Raw genomic sequence first — 23,079 nt, 5'->3', positions numbered from 1 at the left:
GTTCATCTTGGCTGTGCCTAGCTGAATATGACTAAAGTACTCTATGGAGAACTTTGGATTTTATGGGCTGGCAACAAAAGCGTCTGGAAATGGATGTTAACCAGAAAAGAAAAGCAGGCTTATATTTTCTGTGTCATGTACACATTCTGCATTTAGGGCCCAGAGCCCAGCTTAGGGTAGGTGAGGTCAAGCTGTAGCTGATCTTGGTTTCTGCCTGCCATTTTGTATTAGAGAATGGAAGGAGGCAGCATCCAACTGGCCAGAGCAGTTTAAGGTTGCCTCTGATCTTGATTATCACCCTGCTGCTGTCCGCTGGTATTCTGGGTGAGGCTGGATGATGACTCAGACACTGTGGAGAATGTACAGTTCTCTGTGCCAGCATCATGGGAGTCTTCCTACTAGGGTTGGTGCACTTAGTAGGGCCTGTGTGTTTCCTGTAGCCAGAAGTTTTCCTGTGTCCCACCTGTCCTGCAGCCACTCGGACAAGTAAACACACAGAGGCTTATATTATTTACAAACTATATGGCCTAATGGCTCAGGCTTCTCACTAGCTAGCTCTTATATCTTAAATTAACCCATTTCTATTAATCTATGTTTTGCCATGTGTTCTGCTGGCATGTTGTTCCTTGGGTGGCAGGCTGGTATCTCTTCCTGCCTCTCCTTCCTCTTCCTATCTGCTTGGATTTCCACCTGCCTCTAAGCTGCCTTGCCATAGGCCAATGCAGCTTTATTTATTAACCAATGGGAACAACATATATTCACAGCATATAGAACGATATCCCACATCAGTTTCCATACTCAAATGTGCCTACAGTGTTGACCACTTGAGAGAGAAAGTTCAATAGAGTAGTCCAAAAGCCAATGGGCTCCCTTCACTACCAAGTTTATAGCTTGTAACTTCCCAATAAGCTTGGGAATGCCACTGTGGAGCAAGGGTTTCCATTGAGGTGGGCCTTGAGAACTTGGCAATTGTAGTTAGGGTGGGACTGGACAGAGGTGGAGTACCAGCAACAAAGGCAAAGGCGTAGTCATTCCTTGACTAAGCTATTGTAAGTTGAACTAGCGCCCTTTGTAGCAATGAACAAATTGGATTAAAACCATGAACGCATCTTCTTGACCTGAACCTCTTGTGTGTGGCAAACTTATTTGTGAAGGGGGTCTAGGAGTTAGATAGACTTCTGATAGGCAAACAGACAGGGAGAAGGGCCAGGACTAGGTAATAAGGATAGTGAACTTCCAAGATGGCTAGCTTTTTCACCATCCTCCGGACCTGATACAAAATCTGGCAGCTTAAACAAAGACCTTGTGGGCTGCTTCTTCTTTTTTCTCCTTTAGGTAGGGCCCCTGATGATGGACTGGCTTAACAAGTTCAAGGCTGGATCAAAACACGTTTATACAACAGTTATTGGTCAACCAGCCATCCTGCATTTCTTCAAATTGGCCAACCCTAAATTAGGGAAGACGCTTCAAGCTCAAGGGCTCTGGCTTCTCAAATCTGCCTGCTGCTCTGCAGATGGTCTTCTTCTGTGCACCTGCTACATGTGTGTCTCTTCACCCCTAATAAAAACCTTCCTCAAACTGCTGGTTCCCTCTGCTCCTGTTCGCTGTGTTTGAAATTTCTCAAGCTGTTCCCTGTGCTGTTTGACATTTCCCCTGCCTTTTACTTCTTTAACCAACCCAATCAAGACCCTCGAACCAGATCAAGACCCCCTAGACAGTAATAGTAATGGACCAATTCTACTCCTATCTGCTCCAGTAACTCGGCCTTGACCAGTTCAGCAGAAACTTAGCTAAGTGACCTACCCACAGGATTTGGAATTCACTGCTTTCTGTTGGTTGCTAAGCTTTATTATTGTGATTATCCATTTGCCATATCAATTTAGGGTCTATCTGTGTTTTGGTTTCCTTATGGGTAAATAGAATAATATATGTACCTCTGCTCTGTCTTTCTCAGACTCAGAAGAGGTTATGTGTTCACTAGGATATGTGTATTATACTCTCATATTGTGTACTGTATGGTAGGTGGTCACTAAAATTAATTCACTTTGTCTTCATATTGGGCCTTTGTGATTGTAGAAGCTCTCTCTTATACCCATATGTATTCTCTGATGTTTAAATCTGGTTGGAACTCACCTTGCTACTTTTGCGGATTTCTCTGCTCAAATGGCAAATAATGAACCACAAGGGTAGTGACTGCATCTTAAGCAGGGTCCACAATAATATACACCCACTGATCATTTTAGCTCATTTCACAGTCCCACCCAGTGCTATGTCTCAGAGATTTCTGTTGGACAAACTCATCCTTTAGGTGTTCAGGGTCATCCATTGCCACATTTATACAGCAAACTGAACCTTTCTTTTTCACAGCATTTATACTCCCTACATCCTTACCCCCACCCCTACACACACACACACACACACACACACACACACACACACACACACACACAATGCAGAGTTGACTCAGCTATCTTCCTTATTGGGGACTAGGTTGCTACAATTGGACAGAAACTATGCCAAATTCTAATAGGTATTTCTAGTTATGTTCTTCTCGAAAATGAGATTTAACATGCATTGGTGTCCAAATGTCACCTGTTCTAAAGGTCATTTCTTCCTCCTCCTTGTTCACTTCTATTTCTCTTCTCCTGTTTTTCTATGTGTACTTAGATGTTTAATTCTTATCCACTGTTCCTTCACATTCTACTTCAATATGGAAGCAGAGGCGTCTCTCATCAACTAAGCCTTTTAGAGATGCTTACACATGGGTATGAAGAGATCAAATAAACAGGAACTTAGGTTAATTTAATAGAAAAAATAAAATATGGCATAACATTGATTTTGGCCAGTATCAATTACAACTGTTCTATATTTTACAAAAAAACAACTGAACATTTTACACATGCACAGTATTTTTCAGTAAAGTGGATTTGGATTTAACAACAAGTCACTATTAATTAGTGAATTAAAGATCAAAAGACAAAAGAAAACAGAAAATAGGACTTTTGTCTCCAGAGGGTAAGAGCATTTGTCATGTCTCCAAACTTTGTGCTATCCGTTACATATACTCATGAATATATATATATATATTTATACATAATATATAACATTAACGTAAACTTTGAAAGCATTATGTTCTAGTTAATAATGTTATGTAGATAAATGAGGCAGTAACAAACTAGTAGTTAAACCAGTATTTCCGTGATGTGCACCTGCATGGCCAGTGGGAATGGAATGCATGGAAGTGGACCCCAGTGAATTTGCTGTCCTACCAGTGGCTAAAATTGTCTTAGGACAAAGACATCAGTTTTATCTCTTGTATCATTGTGACCTTGTGCCTCTAATAGTATAGACCTGCCTAATCAACTGGATTCCTTTGCAGGCAAATATAGTTTTTGCCTCTGCCTGGCTTGTGTTTACATTTATTCATTTAAAGAATGTGCATTTAAATGTACGAAGAATATACTGTGACTAGGATTCCCTTTGCTCTTCATGTCAGAAGAGCCTACAGTGTTCTAAAGAGGAAAAGTTGCCCAGCATAATCTGCCAGTTCCTTAGTTACTAATGAATCATGTGACTCATTAACCTTACAATGTCATTAAAGGGTTCAACAGACCAATTTCTCATTATCTACCTGCAGCTAGAAGTGAACTTTGCTGTCTAGGGAGATTTTCAGGGCAGGCAGTTCATTATTTGTTTGTGTGAGCAGGGACTTTAACATGCACATCTCAGCTCCTTCCCAAGATCACTTCTCTCCTCTTAGCATTGAAGCCACGACATCTCAGAAGTGTAGCTTTCCAAAACTTAGAGCCTGAAGATGCCTGGTCATGCTACATGTAAATGAGATCACTATGGCGATTTGATAGAAAAAACGAAGGAGCTTGATATCAGTTACTCTCAGAGGAACTGTTAAAAGATATATCAGGTTTTATCATTTTCAATCAAAGATTCAAAGTAGTTTCTCTACAGTTCAGTATTCTTGATTCCATGAAATGTTTATGAGTCACAGAAAACCAGTGAACACATCATTTCAAATTAGACAAACAGACAAAGCAACCCCAGCTCAGTGACATTCAGTGGACAGGTGCATAAGAGAATGGTCCTAGTTATAGAAGGACAGAAGAGTGAGAAAATATTGAACCAGGAGGGTACAATCATGCCACCCACACTCAATTTCCAGTTTTATTTTCTTAAAGTGACAGGATGAGACAACTTGTAGTCAGCACCATTGAAAAACACTGCTCCACCAGTGTATGCATGAGCTTAAATATGACTTAAATAAATTCCATTTCTTAAAAAATACAGGACCTCTTAGGAACTTTTGACCGCAGGAAGAAATTTCCTGCATCCTATCTCAAGTGCTTCCTACCATGACCAATGGAATTTCTGACGACAGTTAAAAAAACTCTATGGGGTTAATGGCTAGAGAGCACCAGGAGGTTGTACAGGGTCTACAGAATGACTCTCTGGGCTCCAGGCGACCTGGGTCAGCCTCAGCCCTTCTGGGTATCACATGCTTCTCCCATCACTTTGAGTCTACAGAACAATCCATTTTACCAGCTGTGTGAACAATAACCCAATTGACAGTGTTTGGAAAGCCAGTAGCAGAAAGTCTACCTGATGAAGCCGATGGAGCAGACTTATCAGGTGAGAAATGTGCAAAAAAAAACCAGTACACAACATACAAAGCCAGTCACATGTGGGAAGCATCACCGCAGGACCATGAAACGCTAAGATGAGGACATGGAACACAGTCTGGAGGATCTTCTCAGTACCCTAAAGGTCCAGTTTTCTGTCATTTCCCCCAGCTGCAGGCTCAGGGCAGAAAAACGACCCATGTAAAAGCTTTCTGTTCATTCTGATCTATGTGTGCTCTTCTTGTGATGTTTTCAGGAAAATAATTTTTTTTTAGGCATTTTAAAGGAGAAACAGGCGAGCGAATGCAAAGGAATGAAATGGACCTTCGAACCAGGGCAGGAAATCAAATCATTACTTTAACTTCAAATTTTGGCATCAAATACTTTGGTTATACAATACTGTCTCTGTGATTCTGGCTGTTTAACACTAAACATCCAGTTTTAAAAGGTAGGCTTGTTGTAGGTTTATTTATTTGTTTTTCTATTTAAGTTTTGACAAAACAGTTCACCATCTCCCTGCACAAATTTGAGAGAGACAGAGAGAGAAAAAAAGATAGCAAGAAAGAGAGAGGTGGTTTGCATTTTTTGGCTTTTTTTTCTCTTTAATAATATGGACTAATCTATACGTCTACAGGAACAAGGCTCTGAGGCGGCCGCTCAGCCTTGGAATGTACAGGTTTTGCAGCACAGTTGTTGTAGAACTTTCCGTTGACACAGATTGTTCTTTTTCACAAGCATACAGAAGCCTCCTTCTGCCCAGGACTCTTCCGTGGCTTTTCCGGAAGTCAGCAAGAGAGAGGGGGAGTGGAGTCGAGAGCAGCAGGACCCACGGAGGGAGGTATTTGATTGGCCAAAGAGGTAGATTGGGGGGTTTGGAAGAGGTCATTCAGGAGCAGTCAACAGGGAGGGAATTTGGTCCACCCAAAGTGATTTCAGTCAACAGCAGTGTTTTCAATGAGAAATATTGCAGTCCAGCAGTAAATGTGATTGGTATCCATTTGTGAAAGGAAAAAGAGATTGGAAAAAGAATAAATTAGAAATCAATAATATCACAAGCAAGGAACTTTTCTTCTCAGCACTATCTAGAGCAGAAAATATACAGTCATTTGTACCATATTTCATTGATTCTAAGACATGAGGTTTAAAATTCACTGTTATTTCAGTATCACAAAGGTAATAATGCTTACACTGTGATACCACATCCTGGTAGCAATTGGAATTTTAATTTGATTTTTATTAATGGTATGTGACATAATGCTCTCTGTGTAGTTCTTTGATGTTCATTTGAACAGTTGTTAAATGACACATGAAAAGTAGGAGCCACATGCTTCATTCAACGGAGTGCACATTTCTGTGGCGAAGTCTCAGATTCAGGCAGTGACACATCCCATCAACCTGATGGTCAAAAGCAGTAGTGAGTTGTCATGAATGACCAGATATATCTGATTTCTGAGATGTTAGACTGCAAAAGAATTGTCTTAGAATCATGGAAATATGACAGTTGAAAAGGAGCAAACAGTAGTTTTTAAGAGCATTTGCCATGTGATTGAAGGCTCAAGGGACCCTCATTCTTCAACAGGCCTGGAATTGGCCTCACTGCAAACTTTGGCTCTTCATGACACCTCCCTCTGATCAAGTCGCCATTTTGTATAACAACCCATGGACAGCATGGCTTAGCAAGGGTTAGTACATTGTTAACTTTAGGTGCCTTGTACCAAATGCTAGAGGAGAAAACTTCAAGGTAGATGTCCTGTGATTGTCAACCACTAAATCTTCCTCAGTAATCTGTGTACTGAATTGAAAAAGAAAGGTCTGGTTGTATTCTAATATAAAGGGACCATAATTTTCAAATTCAGGTAGGAAGGCATGTGCAGGCAACTGGTAGCTGATACTTAGACAGCCCTGGTGCCCCCACTTCAGGCTTCTTACCCTAGAGTGGTACACTGTGAATTAGCCCTGGCAGGATCGAAACGGACAGAGTGGGGTGGGCTGAGCCCATTCTGTTCATCAAGAAAATTATGAAGACTGCAGCCACCCAGATGCTTCAAGGAGATAAGACCGCAAATGTCCTTGTCTTAGTGTCCTTATGTGCTCCTTTCCTGCTGTGTCCATTTGAGGTTCCTAATAGTGAGCTGTGGAATAACCAACCACACAGGGACACTAGTAGCATCTTCACTTTGTGTGGAGGAAGGAAATCAGCCCCAGGTCTGGGGTGGCGATCTGAATCCAGCATGCAGACTCCTAACTCCACATTCTGCCAAGTACAGCGCAGGCTGCCTTTCCCTAGGTCTATAGCCTTGTCACTGAGACTATTCTAAATGTAGTCTCCAAAGAATATGTTGAATGACAGTTCAAATACTATTGATTTCTCTATTGAGATATACTTTATGTGTAAAGTTTAGGTACAATGTATAGGGTCCTCTCAGCATGAATTGTGTGGAGAATTAAAATTCACTAATGTTGGTATTGGAATAATTGAAATATGCTGAATTTATAGGTGGAACCAGTAAGTCCAGAGAAGTGAATGAACCTTGCAGTTGCCAAGCTGGTAGGGGAAATGGCTCCTTAAACCAGGCTGCAAATTAGAAATACAAGTTTCTAAAAATATCCATGTCATACTCTATCCTGAACAATTCAGTCAGAATCTTAGGGGATGGTGTGGGTCCCAGAATTTTGGCAAAAAACCACTAATGGTAAGAAAAGCAGACTGGCCAAACATTTGGCAGTCTTAAGTTCTAGGTTTGGTCCGTCACTTTCTAGCATCACAACTTGGGTTTTCTTGCTGGAAGATTGGACTATTAGTTCCTAGCCTTACATAACTCCTGAAACACTGATATCATTTGATTAGGATTCAAATATCAAAATAATAAAAAATCCAAATAACCAGAGAGTGGCAAGTATTAGAGATTATTTACATGATTAAATACTATGCCCAAGAATTAATATAACATAGGACTTAGGAGATATATATGCAAAATGCTTAGTGCTCAAGGGAGGATATAAAGCTCTATGTACGAGGCATCAAAAAAAATCTGGAAAAGGTCCATGTGACAAAAAACTGGAAAGAAACTATTCAAAAACCAACCAACCAACCAACCAGAAAAGGCTACATACTATATGATCATAAATATAAGATGTTTTGCAAAGAAAGACTGTATGGAGACAAAAAAAGCCATAGATTTCCAGGAATTGTGGGGAGGCAGGATGATGGATGGCAGAACACAGGAGATTTTTAGGGCAGTGAAACTATCTTGTGTGATGTGATAATGGTAGATACACAGCATGTATGCTTGCTCAAACACAATGAATGTTTAGTGCCAAAACGTATGCTAGTGTAAGCTATGGACTTGGATGCTAATGATGCATCATTGTAGGCTTATGAGCCATGTTACATGTAACACTGTGGTGTGGTCTTTTGAAAGTGGGGAAGTGTAGGCTTGGAGTACAAGGGAAATCTACAATATATGCTCAGTTTTTCAATGAAGGGAAAGCTGCCTTCAAAAATAGCTTATTAATTAAAACAACTAAGTGGAACCATCTTGGGATTGCAGGTGACTTATTTCTTCCCAAAATTAAAAAAGAGAAAAAGAGAAATAAAGAGAAACAAAGTGGGGTGCAGTGATACATGCTTACAGCCTTAGGGGATTGAAGCAATAGGACCACGAGTCTGAAGCCAGCCTGAGCAACACAGTAAGATTCTGTCTTTAAGCAATGATAACAAAATAATACAAGGCAACATGATCCATTAGGGTTGTAAATTCAAGGTGAGTGAATGTCAGCAAGATACTGAGGATATCCTATTGAGATGCATGCTTGTTAGTTTCTTTATTAAAATGGAAATACATTAGCCTGTAAAGTGGAAAGATCACAGATCAAATCACGTAGCTGTACTTACCATCCTTGCAGATGGCTCCCATCTGACACATTCCTAAGTCTAAAAGATATCCACTTGGACAGCTGGAACAGTTCTTGAATCCCGGGCCATTGCATGTCAAACAGCTGTTATCACATCTATGGGCAAAATGCACAATTTATTAAATCTCTTATTTATAGGCATAGGGGAAGGTATATTCACCATCAAGCTCTTAACATTTTAAAATTATTTCTTCCTTTGAAGATGACAAAAAAGTCTTTTCTTACAATTGCTGTTAGGTTTGATAACGTTAGAGGAAACATGGCTGGTAGAGACTGGGGCCAAAGGAGACAAAGCATGTCCTGGGAATAGGAATATTATTTTAAAAGCTCTAAGGTACGTGTGAGGGGGAGTTGGGGTTAGGGATATGGCTACTTTGGTAAGGTTCAGATCCCCAGGATCCACGTCAACATGCTGGTGTTGTGCTGTGCCTCTAAATCCTAGCACTGGGAAGGGAGATAGATCCTGGCGGCTTGTGCTTGACCATCTAATCAAATTGGTGAGTGATCTTATCTCAAAAAATGAAAGGGCAATTGAGGAAGACACTGGAAGCTGACCTTTGGCCTCCAGGCACCTACTACACACATGCATACACTAAAAGCTTTAAGGTGGTCCTGAGGTGTTAAAAACACCAGGCAACATGAACCAATTCTGCAGGTCAGCGTCCAAAGGCAAGTGACTGAATTGTACTTTATCATTAAAAGAATTTCTGTCTTCTCAGGTAGGAAGGCTGTCCTACAAGGACCTCAGATGTCAAGTCTAGGGTCAGAGCAGATGGACTTACCTCTTGCAGGATTTCTGTCCATTATCTGAATTATGGTCCAAATAATAACTCACACTGCAGCTCTGTACACATCTTCCCTCTTCCATGACATAACCCTCGGTGCAGTTAATGCACCCATCTGCTCCAGCTCCTTCAATGCAAGGCACATGCAAGAAACAGAAACAGAAGGGGGAAAAAAAAAGCCTCAGAAGGGTCTGAAGTATGGAATTCCATAGCAGTCTGTGGAAGCCACATCCATCTACCGCCATCTTAACTCATAAACGTACTTTCCTTCCGGGGGGCTGGGAGGGGCTCTTGTGTTTTTAACTGAATCTATTTGCCAAGAACACCGGTTCTTCCAAGGAAAGGACACCACCGTGGTATTTAAGTTTCTCCATGAGGACAAGGTGCTGATGACTGACTTTCTGTTTGAGAATTGGCGCACAATTATCAGGAGAAACGTGGCCCTCTACACTTCCTTGAAACATACCAAGCGCTACAAGAAAGATGGCTGGAGCCAAATGCAAAACTAAAACACAAGCAGGAGAATAAGGGGAGAAGCAGGAGGAGGTACCAGCACAGGCGGCACAGGAACGGTGGCAGGGCTGGCAGTCGTGACCATTGAAGAACTGTCCATCGTCACAGGTGACAGAACACCGGGATCCCTGAAGGCTGCGAGAAACACAGAAGAGCTGTAAATGCTGTTGTCCCCATGACAAAGTGGCAATGACACACGGACTCCATATGTAACAAACACCATCTCCCCTTGGAGACGAGAGATTTAGTAAAGCTGCAAGACAAGGAGAACCGCCCTAGACCTTTCTTGGTACTTGTAATAACATCTGTAGCGCTCATATGTGCTGCTAAGCCCAGAGGGCATTCTCTTGACTCTGTCATACAGTCTGGCGAATTTCAACCTTACTCAGTATCTAACAGTCTTAAAGAGTATTGGCAAGGGGCTGGAAAGATGGCTCAGTGGTTAGAGCACTTGCTCTGGCAGAGGAACCAGTTTGCGATCCCAGCACCCACGTGACTGCTCACAACTTTCTGTTATTCCAGTTCCAGAGGATCTGCTACCTTCTTCTTGCCTCCGTGGGTATTATGTGCATTTGGTGCACATACATACATGCAGGCAAAACACTCAAACTCATAAAGAAACAAAATGATAAAAACTGAGCAAACAAATCGATGGCCGGCAATAACCTATTACAGTGTTGCTACTTCTTATTGGGTTCTTCTCTTAAGCCACTCCAATGAGTAAGCAGCAAAATGCAAGTCTGTAAATATCTTGACTTTCCTTGATTGTATTATTCTTTTACTTTTTCCTGAAAGTATTTCTACAATATTAAGTGATTTATTGAAATTTCTACTTCTCTAGCTATTACTATGAGACACATCTAAGTTTCTAAAATATAAAATAAAAACATAAAATATTTCTTCTTTCAAATTTCTGTCAGCTATGACATTTTTTCAAGGCCTAAAGTTTAATTAATTAACTAATTAATTAATTAATTTTGAGGCAGGCTCTCATGTAGCCTACTCTGGCCTTAAATTCACTAGCTATATAACTGAGGGTGACCTTCTGGCCTTCAGGATGACAGGTACATGTCACCACACCAAGCTTATAGCTTGATTCTTAAAATAAAAATATACATAGAATTTGTATTATTTCATATAAAATATTACTGAATGGAAACTGAAAGAGAGTGGGTGTAAACTTTGTTATCAAATTTATTCTATTGGACAATGTATAAGTATGGAAAAATGGTCAAATGGTTTCTACTTTCTCATACCCTGTGTCGCTCCAATTTATATCCTAGTTGGCTGCTTTGTATATGGGTCACAGTCATTGTGAAAATTGAAATTTACTTCACCCTCTGCTCATTCAAGAAACCGAGAGAGTATAAAAATAAAGTAGCTGAAGAAAAGAATCATAAATACTCCTGTTAGCATGTTAACTGTTTTCTTTTTGGACTTTAGGCAAGGGCATTTCCTCCTACTTGTTCTTAGCCACCATTTTAAAATTTACAGGTTTTCTGAGGTCAAGTGGTCAGCCCAGAAGCACCTAGGAGGGAGCCTCAATATGACAATGGGCAACTTCACAAAAAGTCTGTGTCATTCTCGGAGCTTGCTGGCCTGTTGCCAACCAAGATCTCATTCTCTTCCTCCAGCTCCAGAGACAAGCATAGTGCATCACATGAATCCTTTTGTGGGATGAAATAAGGACCACTCAAAAAAAATGTCCCACAGTTTTAGAAAAGATGCCTTGGCTCTCTAAGAAAGGACTGCTTTCTGAGGTTGGCTTCCATTCAGCAGGAGACAGAGGCTGCACTGTGCAGGAATTGATGAAGGAAGGGGTGGACCACAGAGAGCAGTCATTGAACTCTGAGCAGTCCGCGGCTCCCAAAATATAGTCATCGTGAGGTCCACCAGCCCAGCTCAGGACTGCCTCCGTTCCTTCCTGCATAAACCAGCTAGTTCAGGCCTGTGCTATCCACCTGGCTACTGAGCCCTTGAGGTGAGGCCAGTGCTGCGAAGGAAATGAATTTTAAATTTTTGTTGAGTTTAAATTAATTTATGTCTATATTTGAAAAAACTACACTAGATTCAGTTATTGGCAAACTTCTCAGCACATTTGGAATAGGGTGGCTTTATAAAATTTGCTCTCTCAATTAGATTTAAAAGTATCTTAATACAGATATTTCTCATAAACGTTATTGTCAAGTCTTAGACATATGTTAAGAGCATATATACCAGACTTCAAAGACTTAATAAAACAATAAAGGATGTAGAGTAACTCACAACTAGTTTTCTTTTATGTTGGCCATATGTTATAATTGTAATATTTTAGACACACTGGGCTAAGTAAACTATTTTATTGAAGTCGTTTCCCTTACAGCTTTTTAGCCCATTTCATACGGCTACTGGCACATTCACAATTACATGCATGGCTCTCATATTTCTGCTGTGTGTTCTGCTTTAACTTACTCCATAAAACGTTCTCTAAGAAATAAAGAAATAAGCTCAATAGTCTTTCATTTCCCAAGGACCAATTATGTAGCAGATGTAAGTAGTTCATAAAAGTCATCAGACTTTACACTTTACCATAGTTTAGCAAAGTAGAGCTTACTCTCACCATTTTATAATGAGAATAATGGAAGACAAGAGCAGTTATGTGACTCGCCTGAAATCACAATTAATAAATAGCAGAAGAGGATTTCTACCACATCATTTCACTGTTCCTTTAGGAAGAATTAAGTAGGGGACAGGAGAGATGGCTCAGCTGTTACAAGCACTGGTTGCTCTTCCAGAGAACCCAGGTTCGATTCCCAGCATCCACATGGCAGCTCACAACTGTCTATAACTCAGGATCAGGGGATCTGGTGCCTCTTTCTGACCTCCATGGGCATCAGGCACATACACGGTGCACAAACATACAAGCAGGAAAAAAATGCATACACATAAAATAAAAATGAAAAAGAATCAGGCAGTTGAGCAGACTTGTATTTATCAAGATTATCAAGCACCAAGAAGCAAGGCACTAAGTTACTAAGAGCATTTATGAAAACAACAATTGCACAGCTAATTAGCAAGTGTCAATTATGTTCCAAGAGTGACGAGTGTCAAGGACACCCGCCTGGGAGCGGCCTACACTATGACACTTGACTTTCGATCGAAGACGGAATGAATGAAATGTTCTATTACCACCTAAAAGGAATCCACTGTAGAACAGTTCACTCTAGAATGCTAATGCCATACAAAGCCAGAGCCCTGCACATGACTCAGCATAGAAGATGTTTACCTCTTCCTCAGGAAAGAGGCTTCACAGTCATTTGTGCTGCATATTATTCTCTTACAGTCCACCAAATATCAGCTTTGGCAATGAGCAAATCATCAATTCGAGGAAAACATCTCCTGGTGTTAAATCTATGTGCACACCACAGATAGTCTAATGGAACTGAACCTGAGGTACTTAAGATAAGCGAATGACTGCGTATGTGTAGAGAAATAATAAAGATAAGAGAATAACTTCCCACCATTGAGAATTTAATCAGGCAGACTAAATAGCATTTACTGGCACTATCTGCCTAGTCATTCTCGACTAGCACAATACAGGTCAAACCGTATAAGGGACGCTTTTCAAGTGGTCATTTTTACTTATATCCGAGTCATCTTTCTTTTACAATTAATTTTTTTTTGTGGATTTAATTACTTTGTGTGTTTGACTGTTTCACCTACATGCATGTATGTGTACCTCATATGTGCCGGGTGGATCTCCTGGAACTGGAGCTACATGATTGTGAGCGACCATGTAGGAGCTGGGGATCGATCCCCAGGTCCACAGCAAGATCAGCAAGTGCTCTTTAACTGCTAGGCCATCTCTCTACCCACCAAATCTTCATCTTTATAGGGAATTTATTTGGTTTATAATCTTTCCTTAGCCAAGATGGCATCCCATCTTTTCACATATATTGTAGAGATAATCCAAATAGCAGGGAAGTGCTTCACTTAGAGTCCGGCTGAGGGAAGATGGAAGAGAACTATTTGTTGGCATGCTACTCTCATGTTTTCTGTTCAGTTTGCTCTGCAAAGCTCCCTTGAAGGTGGTGTCTCTTGCTGGATCTCACTCTCTTACCTTAACCCGCCCTTGCATTCCGTGCAGTTGTGAAATCCAGTGCATGCTTTACAGTTCTCACTGCATTTCCCACAAATATTTTTTTCTGTTAAAAAAAAAAAGAAACAGTTATTATGCAGTCAATTGGATTCCATAAAAGAATGGAGATGTCCCAGTGTTTAAGAATGTGCCCTGTACTGCCTATGGGCTCATCTGGAAAGCTGCACTGAAAAGTTTAGGCAGCTGATTGCACGAACTGTGACACCAGGAAGCACCAGGCACTTGTGTGGCACAATGCAGACAGACTCCAGAAACTCAGCTGAAAAATTTATAGTTCTTACTTCTTTCAACTCTTTTTTTCAAAGCAGGGTTTTCTAACTTTAAAACAAGAAATCTCACTTATTAAATGAGGGCAATATTGCTAACTGATAAAGAGGATGTTGTGGACATGGAGTGTTAGACCTTCATGCCCAAAGCTTTTAGGACCATCTGGTGAGCTGTGGCAGAAAAGGGAGCAGACACAAAAGATTTCAAAGTAAGGACTTCATGTGTCATCTCAAACAGTGGAATGCCTGACAGCTGCTGTGGAGTGAATGTAAAAATGATTTTGTTACAATAACATCTATGTTCTGTTAGAAGTGTATTAGTTGGAATGAATACACCATAAGTTTTCTTATTAAATAACAAACCCAGCTCCACACTGCAAAAAAACAAAAACAAAAACAAACCAACCCCCCCCAAACAGCAAACACAACAGCTTTATCATGAAAAGTAGTGACTTGACATGTTAATAAAGGCCTTTTAGCTTTGTTAAATTTTTGCTAGAAATTGAGTACATGCTCTGTTATGCCAGAGCGTAATCCATGCATCCATGCATCCATCTATCTATCTGTCTATCTTTCTATACAGAACAAAACAAAACATTGTCCACAGACTTCTCCTCTCTCTGCTCTTTAAGTGTTGATATTCATCAAGGTTCCATGGAGATGAATTCCTATATGAACCTACTGAGTATTCTGTGTCTTTCAGCAAGAAACGCAAAGCCCTTGACAGTATTCTAGGAGCTACACTGCAGCCCGTACTGTGACATTAAGAACACAGTTTCTGGCCTTGGACCTGAAGTCACAGGCCTGGGATTTGCATTCTGCTTTCAGCTCTTCCAGTGGGCAAGTTCAGTGTCTCTAGACTCCGGGCTCGCCAGTGAAGACTTCAGTGAACCCTAGCTCTCAGCTTATCTTGGCAAGTTAATGGGATTATTCAAGGGGAAAAGATCAACTATAAATCATTGTGAATGTGTTCTCAGCAATTATTAGTAGCCATGGTCATACCTGATCACTGTGCTGTATGTAAATGGGCTTACTAGAGGGAGAAACTGTAACAGGCAATAGGAGAGATACAGTGACCACTTGAACCAATGCTATATGGTGGTTGAAGGAACTGAACAGCTTCTCAAGTGTCTACTCCATGGTTCTTTAGAAAGGAATAGTCTGTTGGGTGCTCAGTGATGAAACACACACTTAACACGTGCAAGGCTTCCTAAGAAATACTGTGCACTTCTGTGGATCTCTTATGACCCTCTTTATCTTCTAAGTTTTCCTTCCCCTATCAAGGTGAAAGTTATATTCCAAATTTCAAGGCAAATAACAACCTCAGGAGAATCCCTATTACTCCCAAGGATGGAATTAGGGTTTGATCTACCCAGAGAATTGCCCACTCTTAAGTTTTACTTCTGTAAAAAATTATTTCTTTATTATTACCGTGTGTGTGTGTGTGTGTGTGTGTGTGTGTGTGTGTGTGTGTATGTGCAGGCACACACAGGGAGATCAGTGGACAATCTTTGGTAGTCTAACCTCTGTCCACTCTGAGTTCCAGGCATTGAACTCAGGCTGTCAGGCTTGCCTGGCAAGCACTTTTTCCTGCTGACCCCTCTCGCAGCCTGAGAACGCCAATTCTTAAGAGGCAAGACTTTTTGTCTAATCTTTAAAGAGAAAAGAGTCTCAGGTTGTGCAGCAACATGACATTTCAGTGTTCAGTGCCATCATAGACTATGTGTGATGTGTGACCAATTATCTAGAGCTCAGAAACAAAGCCAGAGATACCTACAACCCTGGGAGGGCCACACTGAAGCAAAGTCTGAGCACAGACTAGTGACCTTGTGTCTTGCCTGTTTGTTAATTACAGTTAATAAGGGCTAACCTTTGAGAAGTTACACATCAATGTACGGATTGCTGTTTAGTAAAGCAGTAGTTATCTGGCTGAAAGAAATAAATACCCCCTCCCCAAACCTACTGGTATTGCCCTGTCTAACTCCGTTTCATCTCTAACTCAATAAAAGGACTTTCCTTATTTCTCTTCCGTCCCTCCCTTTCTTACTTCTTTATTGTCTTTCCTTAAAATTATGTGTCTATCTGTGTGTCAGTACATGCTTGTGAATGCAGGTATCTTCAAGAGCTAGAAGAGGGTACTGGGTCCTCTGACATTACAGTTACAGGTGGTTGTGAGCTGCTGTGAATGTCACTCAGGTCCTCTGGAGGGCCTGAGCCTCTTACCCACAATCCTAACCACTAAGCCACCTTACCAGATCCATGAAAGGATTTCTTCTTCCCTTTCCTAGGGGACTACAGTACTTGATCATCTTATGGACCATTATCCTCTTGCTTGTTTCATTAGTTACTATCTTAGATCATTTATTCATTAACAAGCAAAATGTTTCTGACACATGTTCATTCTACATTTCATGTTTTTGAAACTTTTCAAAATCCTGTTTGGTTAATGTGCAGATGTGAGCAACTCTGACTGCCATCCTACTTATCAGGTTGGCCAACAGCTGGCTCCTGGAAACTTGGACTAAGGGAAGGTTTCCATCATTCTGATGAGACTAGCTAACACTGTGAAAACTATACAAGCAGCATGGTTTATGGTGTCTGCCTGGAAGGTAGTGTCTATCTGTTCAGCTCCTAATGATGACCAGGGACATAGAGTCTCTACTGAAGTTCCCTTGTATATAGTGTTTCATGCATGCTATCACAGATGGTTGCTGGGGGGATTAAACATGTGTTGAGTGCTCACTCTCAGAAGCATGGTTCTAGATTCCTTTAGACTTCCCTATTTCCCTTTGCTCAGTTGACTTCACATCCTTCTGCTTTAATAAATTCCAGGGGCAATTATATCTCCAGCGTTCTAAGTCTACTAGCATATCATTATGATGGGAGGGATTGTGAGGGTCCTCTGCTACAGGTAGTTGCAGACACCTCTATATAATACTTCTAAAGTATTTCTTTAATGACCTGGCTAGGTTCTGTTTGATACTAAGCAGAGCCCAGATTTCATGCATAGAGTTACTCAAATGAAAATCTTATCTTTTTAAAAACCCAAACATTTGAAAGCAACTCACTGGTATCCTGGTATGTCCCATCAGGGCACTGAATAACACAGCTGCTGGTCTCTTCATTCAGGAAGTAGCCATCTTTACAGGACAGGCACTGATTACTGTGGCTGCCAAAGCAGGACTCACAGGTGGGCGCGCACTTCCGGCACCTCTTCTTGTCAGCATGGTAGTGGCCAGGAGGGCAGGTGGAGACACAAATTCTGCATTGTGGGATGGTAAAAGGAATGGTTACTCAGCAACACTCAGACCTCAGCATTCTTGTTGAAAGGTCCACAGCTGCCTGCAGTTTTAAGGTTAATTTTCAGCGGGGATGCCAACACCAGATCCAAAGCACCAAATCTGCCTGGTAAAGCTTCCTCCTGTGCAGGAAGTCGGAGGGGCATTGCAGCTAGACAGCACCACACACAGTAAACAGGTATTTCATTGTCTGCTATCTTCTAGTCAAGGTCTAGCTATGTGAAAGAAATGATAACTGGAGTTTGAATCTCAAGAACTAGCCTATGGTGTTGAATCTGGGGGAAAACAAATATGGGCCATAGCTTTATGGAAAAGGTCATTAAAATAATGTGTTCAGTCCACTTCCGTGTGAAATTTGTCTTTTGGCTTGTGTGTACATGTAGGTAGATGTGGTGTGTTCTTATCTAAATGAATACACACACACACACACACACACACACACACACACACACACACACAGTTTTGTTCACCAGAAACTTTCTTCTTTAAAAAAGCCAGCTTCCTTAACTATCTATAACTGAAAACAAGGCTTTACTTATTTAAATACCTATTGAGCACAAAGTGAACACCAGGCATTTTGGTTAGCGCAGCAGATAGCACCAGCACCGAGACAGTGGAGAGCCTTTCCCCTTGAGGCATTTAACCTCTAGCATGGATTTAAACAGGATTTGAGCTTGGCTGTGTCTGCTCAGGAGCCTGAGCACTGTTCCTAGAACACAGTTTTGCCTGAAAGAGGATGAGAAGGTAAGCTGGACTGGATGGGCTTTGTGTGGGCAGGCACTGGTTTGTAGCTTGAATCCATGGGGACATATTTGCATAGCCAGAAACCAGAGGCTAAGAGGCACAGGCTCTATTTCAATGTCTACAGTGGAAGATTAAGAACAGAGACCAGTATGAATGGTCACATGTTAGGGAATGTAAAAAGTGAGTATGTCTGGCCCAGGCACTCACATGTCCAGGAAGGACAAACATAACTTCAGATAGGATGACTAAGTTCAACAGATATATTTTACATCATGGTGGCTAGAGTTAATAGTAACATGTTGTATACTTGAAAATTCCTAGAAAGGTCAATTTAAAATGTTCTCATTACAAAAAAATAATGAGCATTTGAGAATATATATATATTAAATAGTTTCAGTCATCCTACAATGTACAACATCATGTCGTATTTCATAAATATATGTAATTTTAATTTGCTAATTTGCAAAAGAAAGCACTAAAGAAGACCAGCATGCTAAGTGCACAGCTGGTCTCACCTCACCATGCCTCCAAAAGTGAGAAAGCATTTGCAGTTACATGGCATATATTCTGCATTAACCTGACTCAATTTGGAGTCACCTAGGAGCTACACCTACAGATACATCTATGAGGATAGTTTCCAGAGACTGAGTTGAAGACCCTCCCTAAATGTAGGTAGCACCATGCCATACATGGACTTGGGTCCCAGACTGAATACAAAGGGAAAAAGGAGAAAGGAAGCTGAGCACCTATGCTGAGCTGAGTGCTGACTCACTGTGGCTAACTGTCTCACGCTCTCTCCACTATGCCTATAGTATCTCGATGAACTATTTTCCTTCAGAGTGGGAGTCAAAACAAACTGCTCTGTAGTTTGCTTTTGACAGGTATTTTTGTCACAGCCAGAGAAAAGCAACTAATGCAGAGAATCGGTATCATGAGTGGGGTTATCGGCTGTGATAAACCTGACCATGTAGTTACAGGACTGTAAGAGGAATATGGAAACATTTGAGCATGTGGAAATTCAGGCTACAGAAGCACCAAATGCTCCAAGGAGAGCTGATGGGGCCACCCCCACAGGAATTTATCAGACCAGAATGCTGAGAAAAATACAGACAACAGAGGCCTGGTCTGAGGTTTCAGAGGGAAATAAGGACTCTATGTGACCTGCATTAGAGGTCATTTATAGTACGTTCTGGCAGAACTGCACTCTATCTGGGTACTGAGCATTTGAGTGAGGCTCAATAAAAAGTTGTAGCAGTTTGGTGGAGGAAACTGTAAGACAGCCTAACGTCCATGCTGTGGTACGGTTACTGCTTACTACTCTAGTCAGAGTGAGTGAGAGCTAAGAGATGTGAAACATGTGCCTGGGTGAGAAAAACAGGAAGGGAGTTTCAAACCATCACTAAGGACAGAGGTGTAATCATCTGAGAGGTCTCTGAAACCTCACTCCTTCCTGGAGGAGCATGAAAAGGGCCATTACGGGAAGACCCCACACACTGCATGCTCTCACTTGGGAAAATGCAAATCCATTTGAAACGAGGCTGACTGAGCAGAGAATGGTGCTGACATGATGCCCTGCTGAAAACAATGGCGCAGGGAAGCCTTTTCATCACATGTTAACTGCCAAGGCACAGAGGCCACTGCACCTGAGGTAAATGGGGGTCAAGCTATATTTCAAACTCACACCAGAACTTGACAGCATCATTCACAGTGTTGGCCCTTTGGGGCAAGCATTATAACGTTGTGGAGGCTTATATCTAGGTTCCAGAAAGCTGCTGGGGACAGTCAGTGTGAGGCAAGGTCAGATTCTCTGCAAGGAGGCTCTGAGAGGTACTGTGTGAAGCTGGAAAAGTAAGGCCTACGACATAAGGGAGACCCTAGGATGATGGAGATGCCAGGACTCTGGGATGTTCATGAAAGAAAGGTATAGTCAACGAATGGAGCCATTTTATGAGAGAGGAAACATGTGTTGCAGGTGGCAGAAGTGGAGGGGTTGGCATAGCCAAGACTGCTGGAGGTCAGAGTGTGACAAGGGACCCAGACACCAGATTAGAGCTGCAGGATTCCATGTTTGCTCTTCTGGGTTTTGATCTTGCTTTGGTCTGATCTTTCTTTGCAACACCCCAATTCTTCAACTTTGAAATAGAATGTATATTCCATGCCATTATATATTGGAAGTATGGAACCTGGTTTTATAAGGGATTACAGTTAAGAGTAAGTATGTAAAAAGTCTAAACTTAGAGACTTTAGGTTTTCGAATACTGTTAGGTCTGTGAAGATTCAGGGGATTCTTAAAGAGTAAGAATGTAATGTACTTTACATTATAAGAGGGTTATGAGTCTTGGAGGATCAGAGGTGGGATGTAATTATTAACAGTAATATGCTTTAGTTTTAGTTGACCAGGTATAGACCTGGGATGGTTAATCCTCACTGTCAACCTGGAGCAACTTCAAATTAGCTCTAGATGTGCCTGTGAAGGTTTTTACAGGAAGGTTTAACCTACAAGGAAAGATCCACTCTGAATATAGGCAAGATCCCCAGCTTATTAAAAAGAGGGAAAAAGCAAAAAGCCATTTGAACACCAGAAATGACCAGCATTGCTCTGTTTTTTCATGATGGGCACAATGTGACCAGCTCCTTTTGGACCCAACTGTCATGCTTTCTCTGCCAGGATGGACTGCGTCTCTTCACACTGTGAGTAGAAATAAGCTTTTCCTTCCTTTCGTTGCCTCTGTCTGGTGCTCTGTCACAGCGAGGAGAAAGGTAACTAAAAACTATGCCAATTTCTCACTGTGTAAATCAGTATGGTTTTCACCCTTGGGAGTGACAAGACTGTCATGAGCCTCAGCAGGAACATCCTTTTTATGCTTAGAGCTTGGTAGGGGAACCTGGGAATACAGTACTATGTATGCATCCTCTATGTGGCTGGCCCCACAGGAATGCCTAGGACATATGGAGTATGCTTTAGGGAACATGTGAGGACATGGCTCTCTTACCTGGTGTTATTTTTCAGTTTGTAGTAGTAGTGTAAACAGTCATTGCAGTGGTCTGGTCCTGGCCCATCACAGCCAACCTCACTGCATTCAGCGTCACAGGGACCTTTCAAAAAGAGATCAGAAGTTAGAAAAAGAAAATGATGCTAGTAAGTCAGTTTAATCTTGAAGTTGGAATAGAATAAGACATTTTAGCCCCTTGCCACAACACAGTGACAATTTCTTTAAGATGGTGGAACAACGGTCAATGTAGCTATAAGCCCAAGACAGAACCCTTGGTTGAAGGCAAAATGTCAATTGCTGAAGAGTCAAGAATATAAATTATGGGCATGGCCTGGTGTTTATATCACATATGGTAGCCTTGGGGCTTTGGGAATGACAATAAGCATTTGGTATTCCAGTGATCAGCTCCACTGTAGCAAACTGTAGTTACCATGCATAGCAATAACTATATGGTATTTATGGACAAGTTAGATTACCAACAAAAAAACCTGTACTCAACACCTAGGGAAGATTTTGCATCTTGTCTAAGGTCATTAAAGCCACTGAGTTATCTCCGAAATACTACAGCCATCATGAAATATCACTATGGCACATGGCACCAACTCCTCAGCCCCTAGTCTTGGATCATAAAGCGCTTCAGGCACAGAAAGATTTAAGTTTGTGTTCTACCAAAGATCAAAGGGCAGCTCAACAAAGGTATGACATATAAATTCAAAACTGCCAACCAGATTAAAGAAGTCCACACTTAGGATGAAGGTTCCTAAGTTCTTGTGCTACACGTTCTTTGGTATTATATGAGAGACAATTTATAGTAAGCAAAAACTATACCAGAGGAGTGGGTTGTGCTATGACTGGCACAGAGCAGGGCATAGGTAATTCAAAGAAGCATTTACTTCTTTCTTCTTGATCTCCAACTTTTAGTATATCTGGACTCATTAATTTTAAGCTCCTTCACACCAAAAAATTCTTGTGATTTTAAATACCTATACATAATTTCTCGAAATATGCAAAATGTAGGTGAAGGGAATCAGAAGTGCTTGAATTCTATTGGCTTTAATCAAAGTGATTTATTGCTTAACCTCTGAGGTCTCTTTTAACCATTAGAGAATTAGGCTCTATAATTATTATATCACACAAACATAAAATGCTAGAACTCAGGTAGGAGGACTTGGAAAAAGATGTGCTAGTCACTGATGAGAACCTGATTTTCTAAGAGTTACAATGGCTTGCCCAGAATCACATGGCTTGGAAAGCTGGGATGAAGAAATACCCAGAGGTCTAGTACAGATCTGTTTAAAGGAAGCAAATCATGTATTCGAAATGTCCTCATGGTCTGAATGGAATAAGTGATTTTAAAATTCTGAGGGCTTGAAGGCATTCCTGATTAATTCCAAGAGTCATTTGACAACACTGTTTATTTCTCTTTCCCCAAGAGTCTTAAATTGATTTCCAAATTAAATTTCACAGCTAGTACAACTTGGGACAGTTCAGCCATCCACCACTGTACACCAGGGGAGGGGTGACTGTGTTGTGTGAGTTAAGACAGCTGCGGATATCACAGTCTTTGAGAGTCAGTGATACGGTCACCTGTGCCTCTAATCAGATTGGCCTCTAGTGAAGGCTAAAGACACACACACACACACACACACACACACACACACACACACACACACAGAGAGAGAGAGAGAGAGAGAGAGAGAGAGAGAGAGAGAGAGAGAGAGAGAGAGACAGACAGACAGACAGACATAGGTAGCCCTAAATTTTCATTAGATTGTATTTTTATACATTTAAA

General features: G+C 41.2%; 1 protein-coding gene across 3 annotated transcripts in view; it reads right to left on the bottom strand.

Moving 5' to 3' along the window:
* The window catches only part of Pcsk5 (proprotein convertase subtilisin/kexin type 5), a 434,973-nt gene that overhangs the window by 136,007 nt on the left and 275,887 nt on the right, over positions 1-23,079 (bottom strand). For 2 of the 3 annotated variants that reach the window (XM_059259884.1, XM_059259894.1), the window contains exons 15-20: positions 21,288-21,390; positions 17,320-17,513; positions 13,947-14,031; positions 9,885-9,982; positions 9,332-9,461; positions 8,530-8,645 (exon numbers count right to left, since the gene is read on the bottom strand). In XM_059259884.1, the coding sequence (XP_059115867.1) occupies positions 8,530-8,645; positions 9,332-9,461; positions 9,885-9,982; positions 13,947-14,031; positions 17,320-17,513; positions 21,288-21,390 (726 nt within the window). Of the gene's footprint in view, positions 1-2,783; positions 5,408-8,529; positions 8,646-9,331; positions 9,462-9,884; positions 9,983-13,946; positions 14,032-17,319; positions 17,514-21,287; positions 21,391-23,079 lie in introns of those variants that run through there. The other variant, XM_059259903.1, reaches the window with a different exon arrangement.

Source organism: Peromyscus eremicus, chromosome 1 (assembly GCF_949786415.1).
Source record: "Peromyscus eremicus chromosome 1, PerEre_H2_v1, whole genome shotgun sequence".
Taxonomy (NCBI): Eukaryota; Metazoa; Chordata; class Mammalia; order Rodentia; family Cricetidae; genus Peromyscus; species Peromyscus eremicus.
This window is presented reverse-complemented; position numbering and strand designations above follow the sequence as displayed.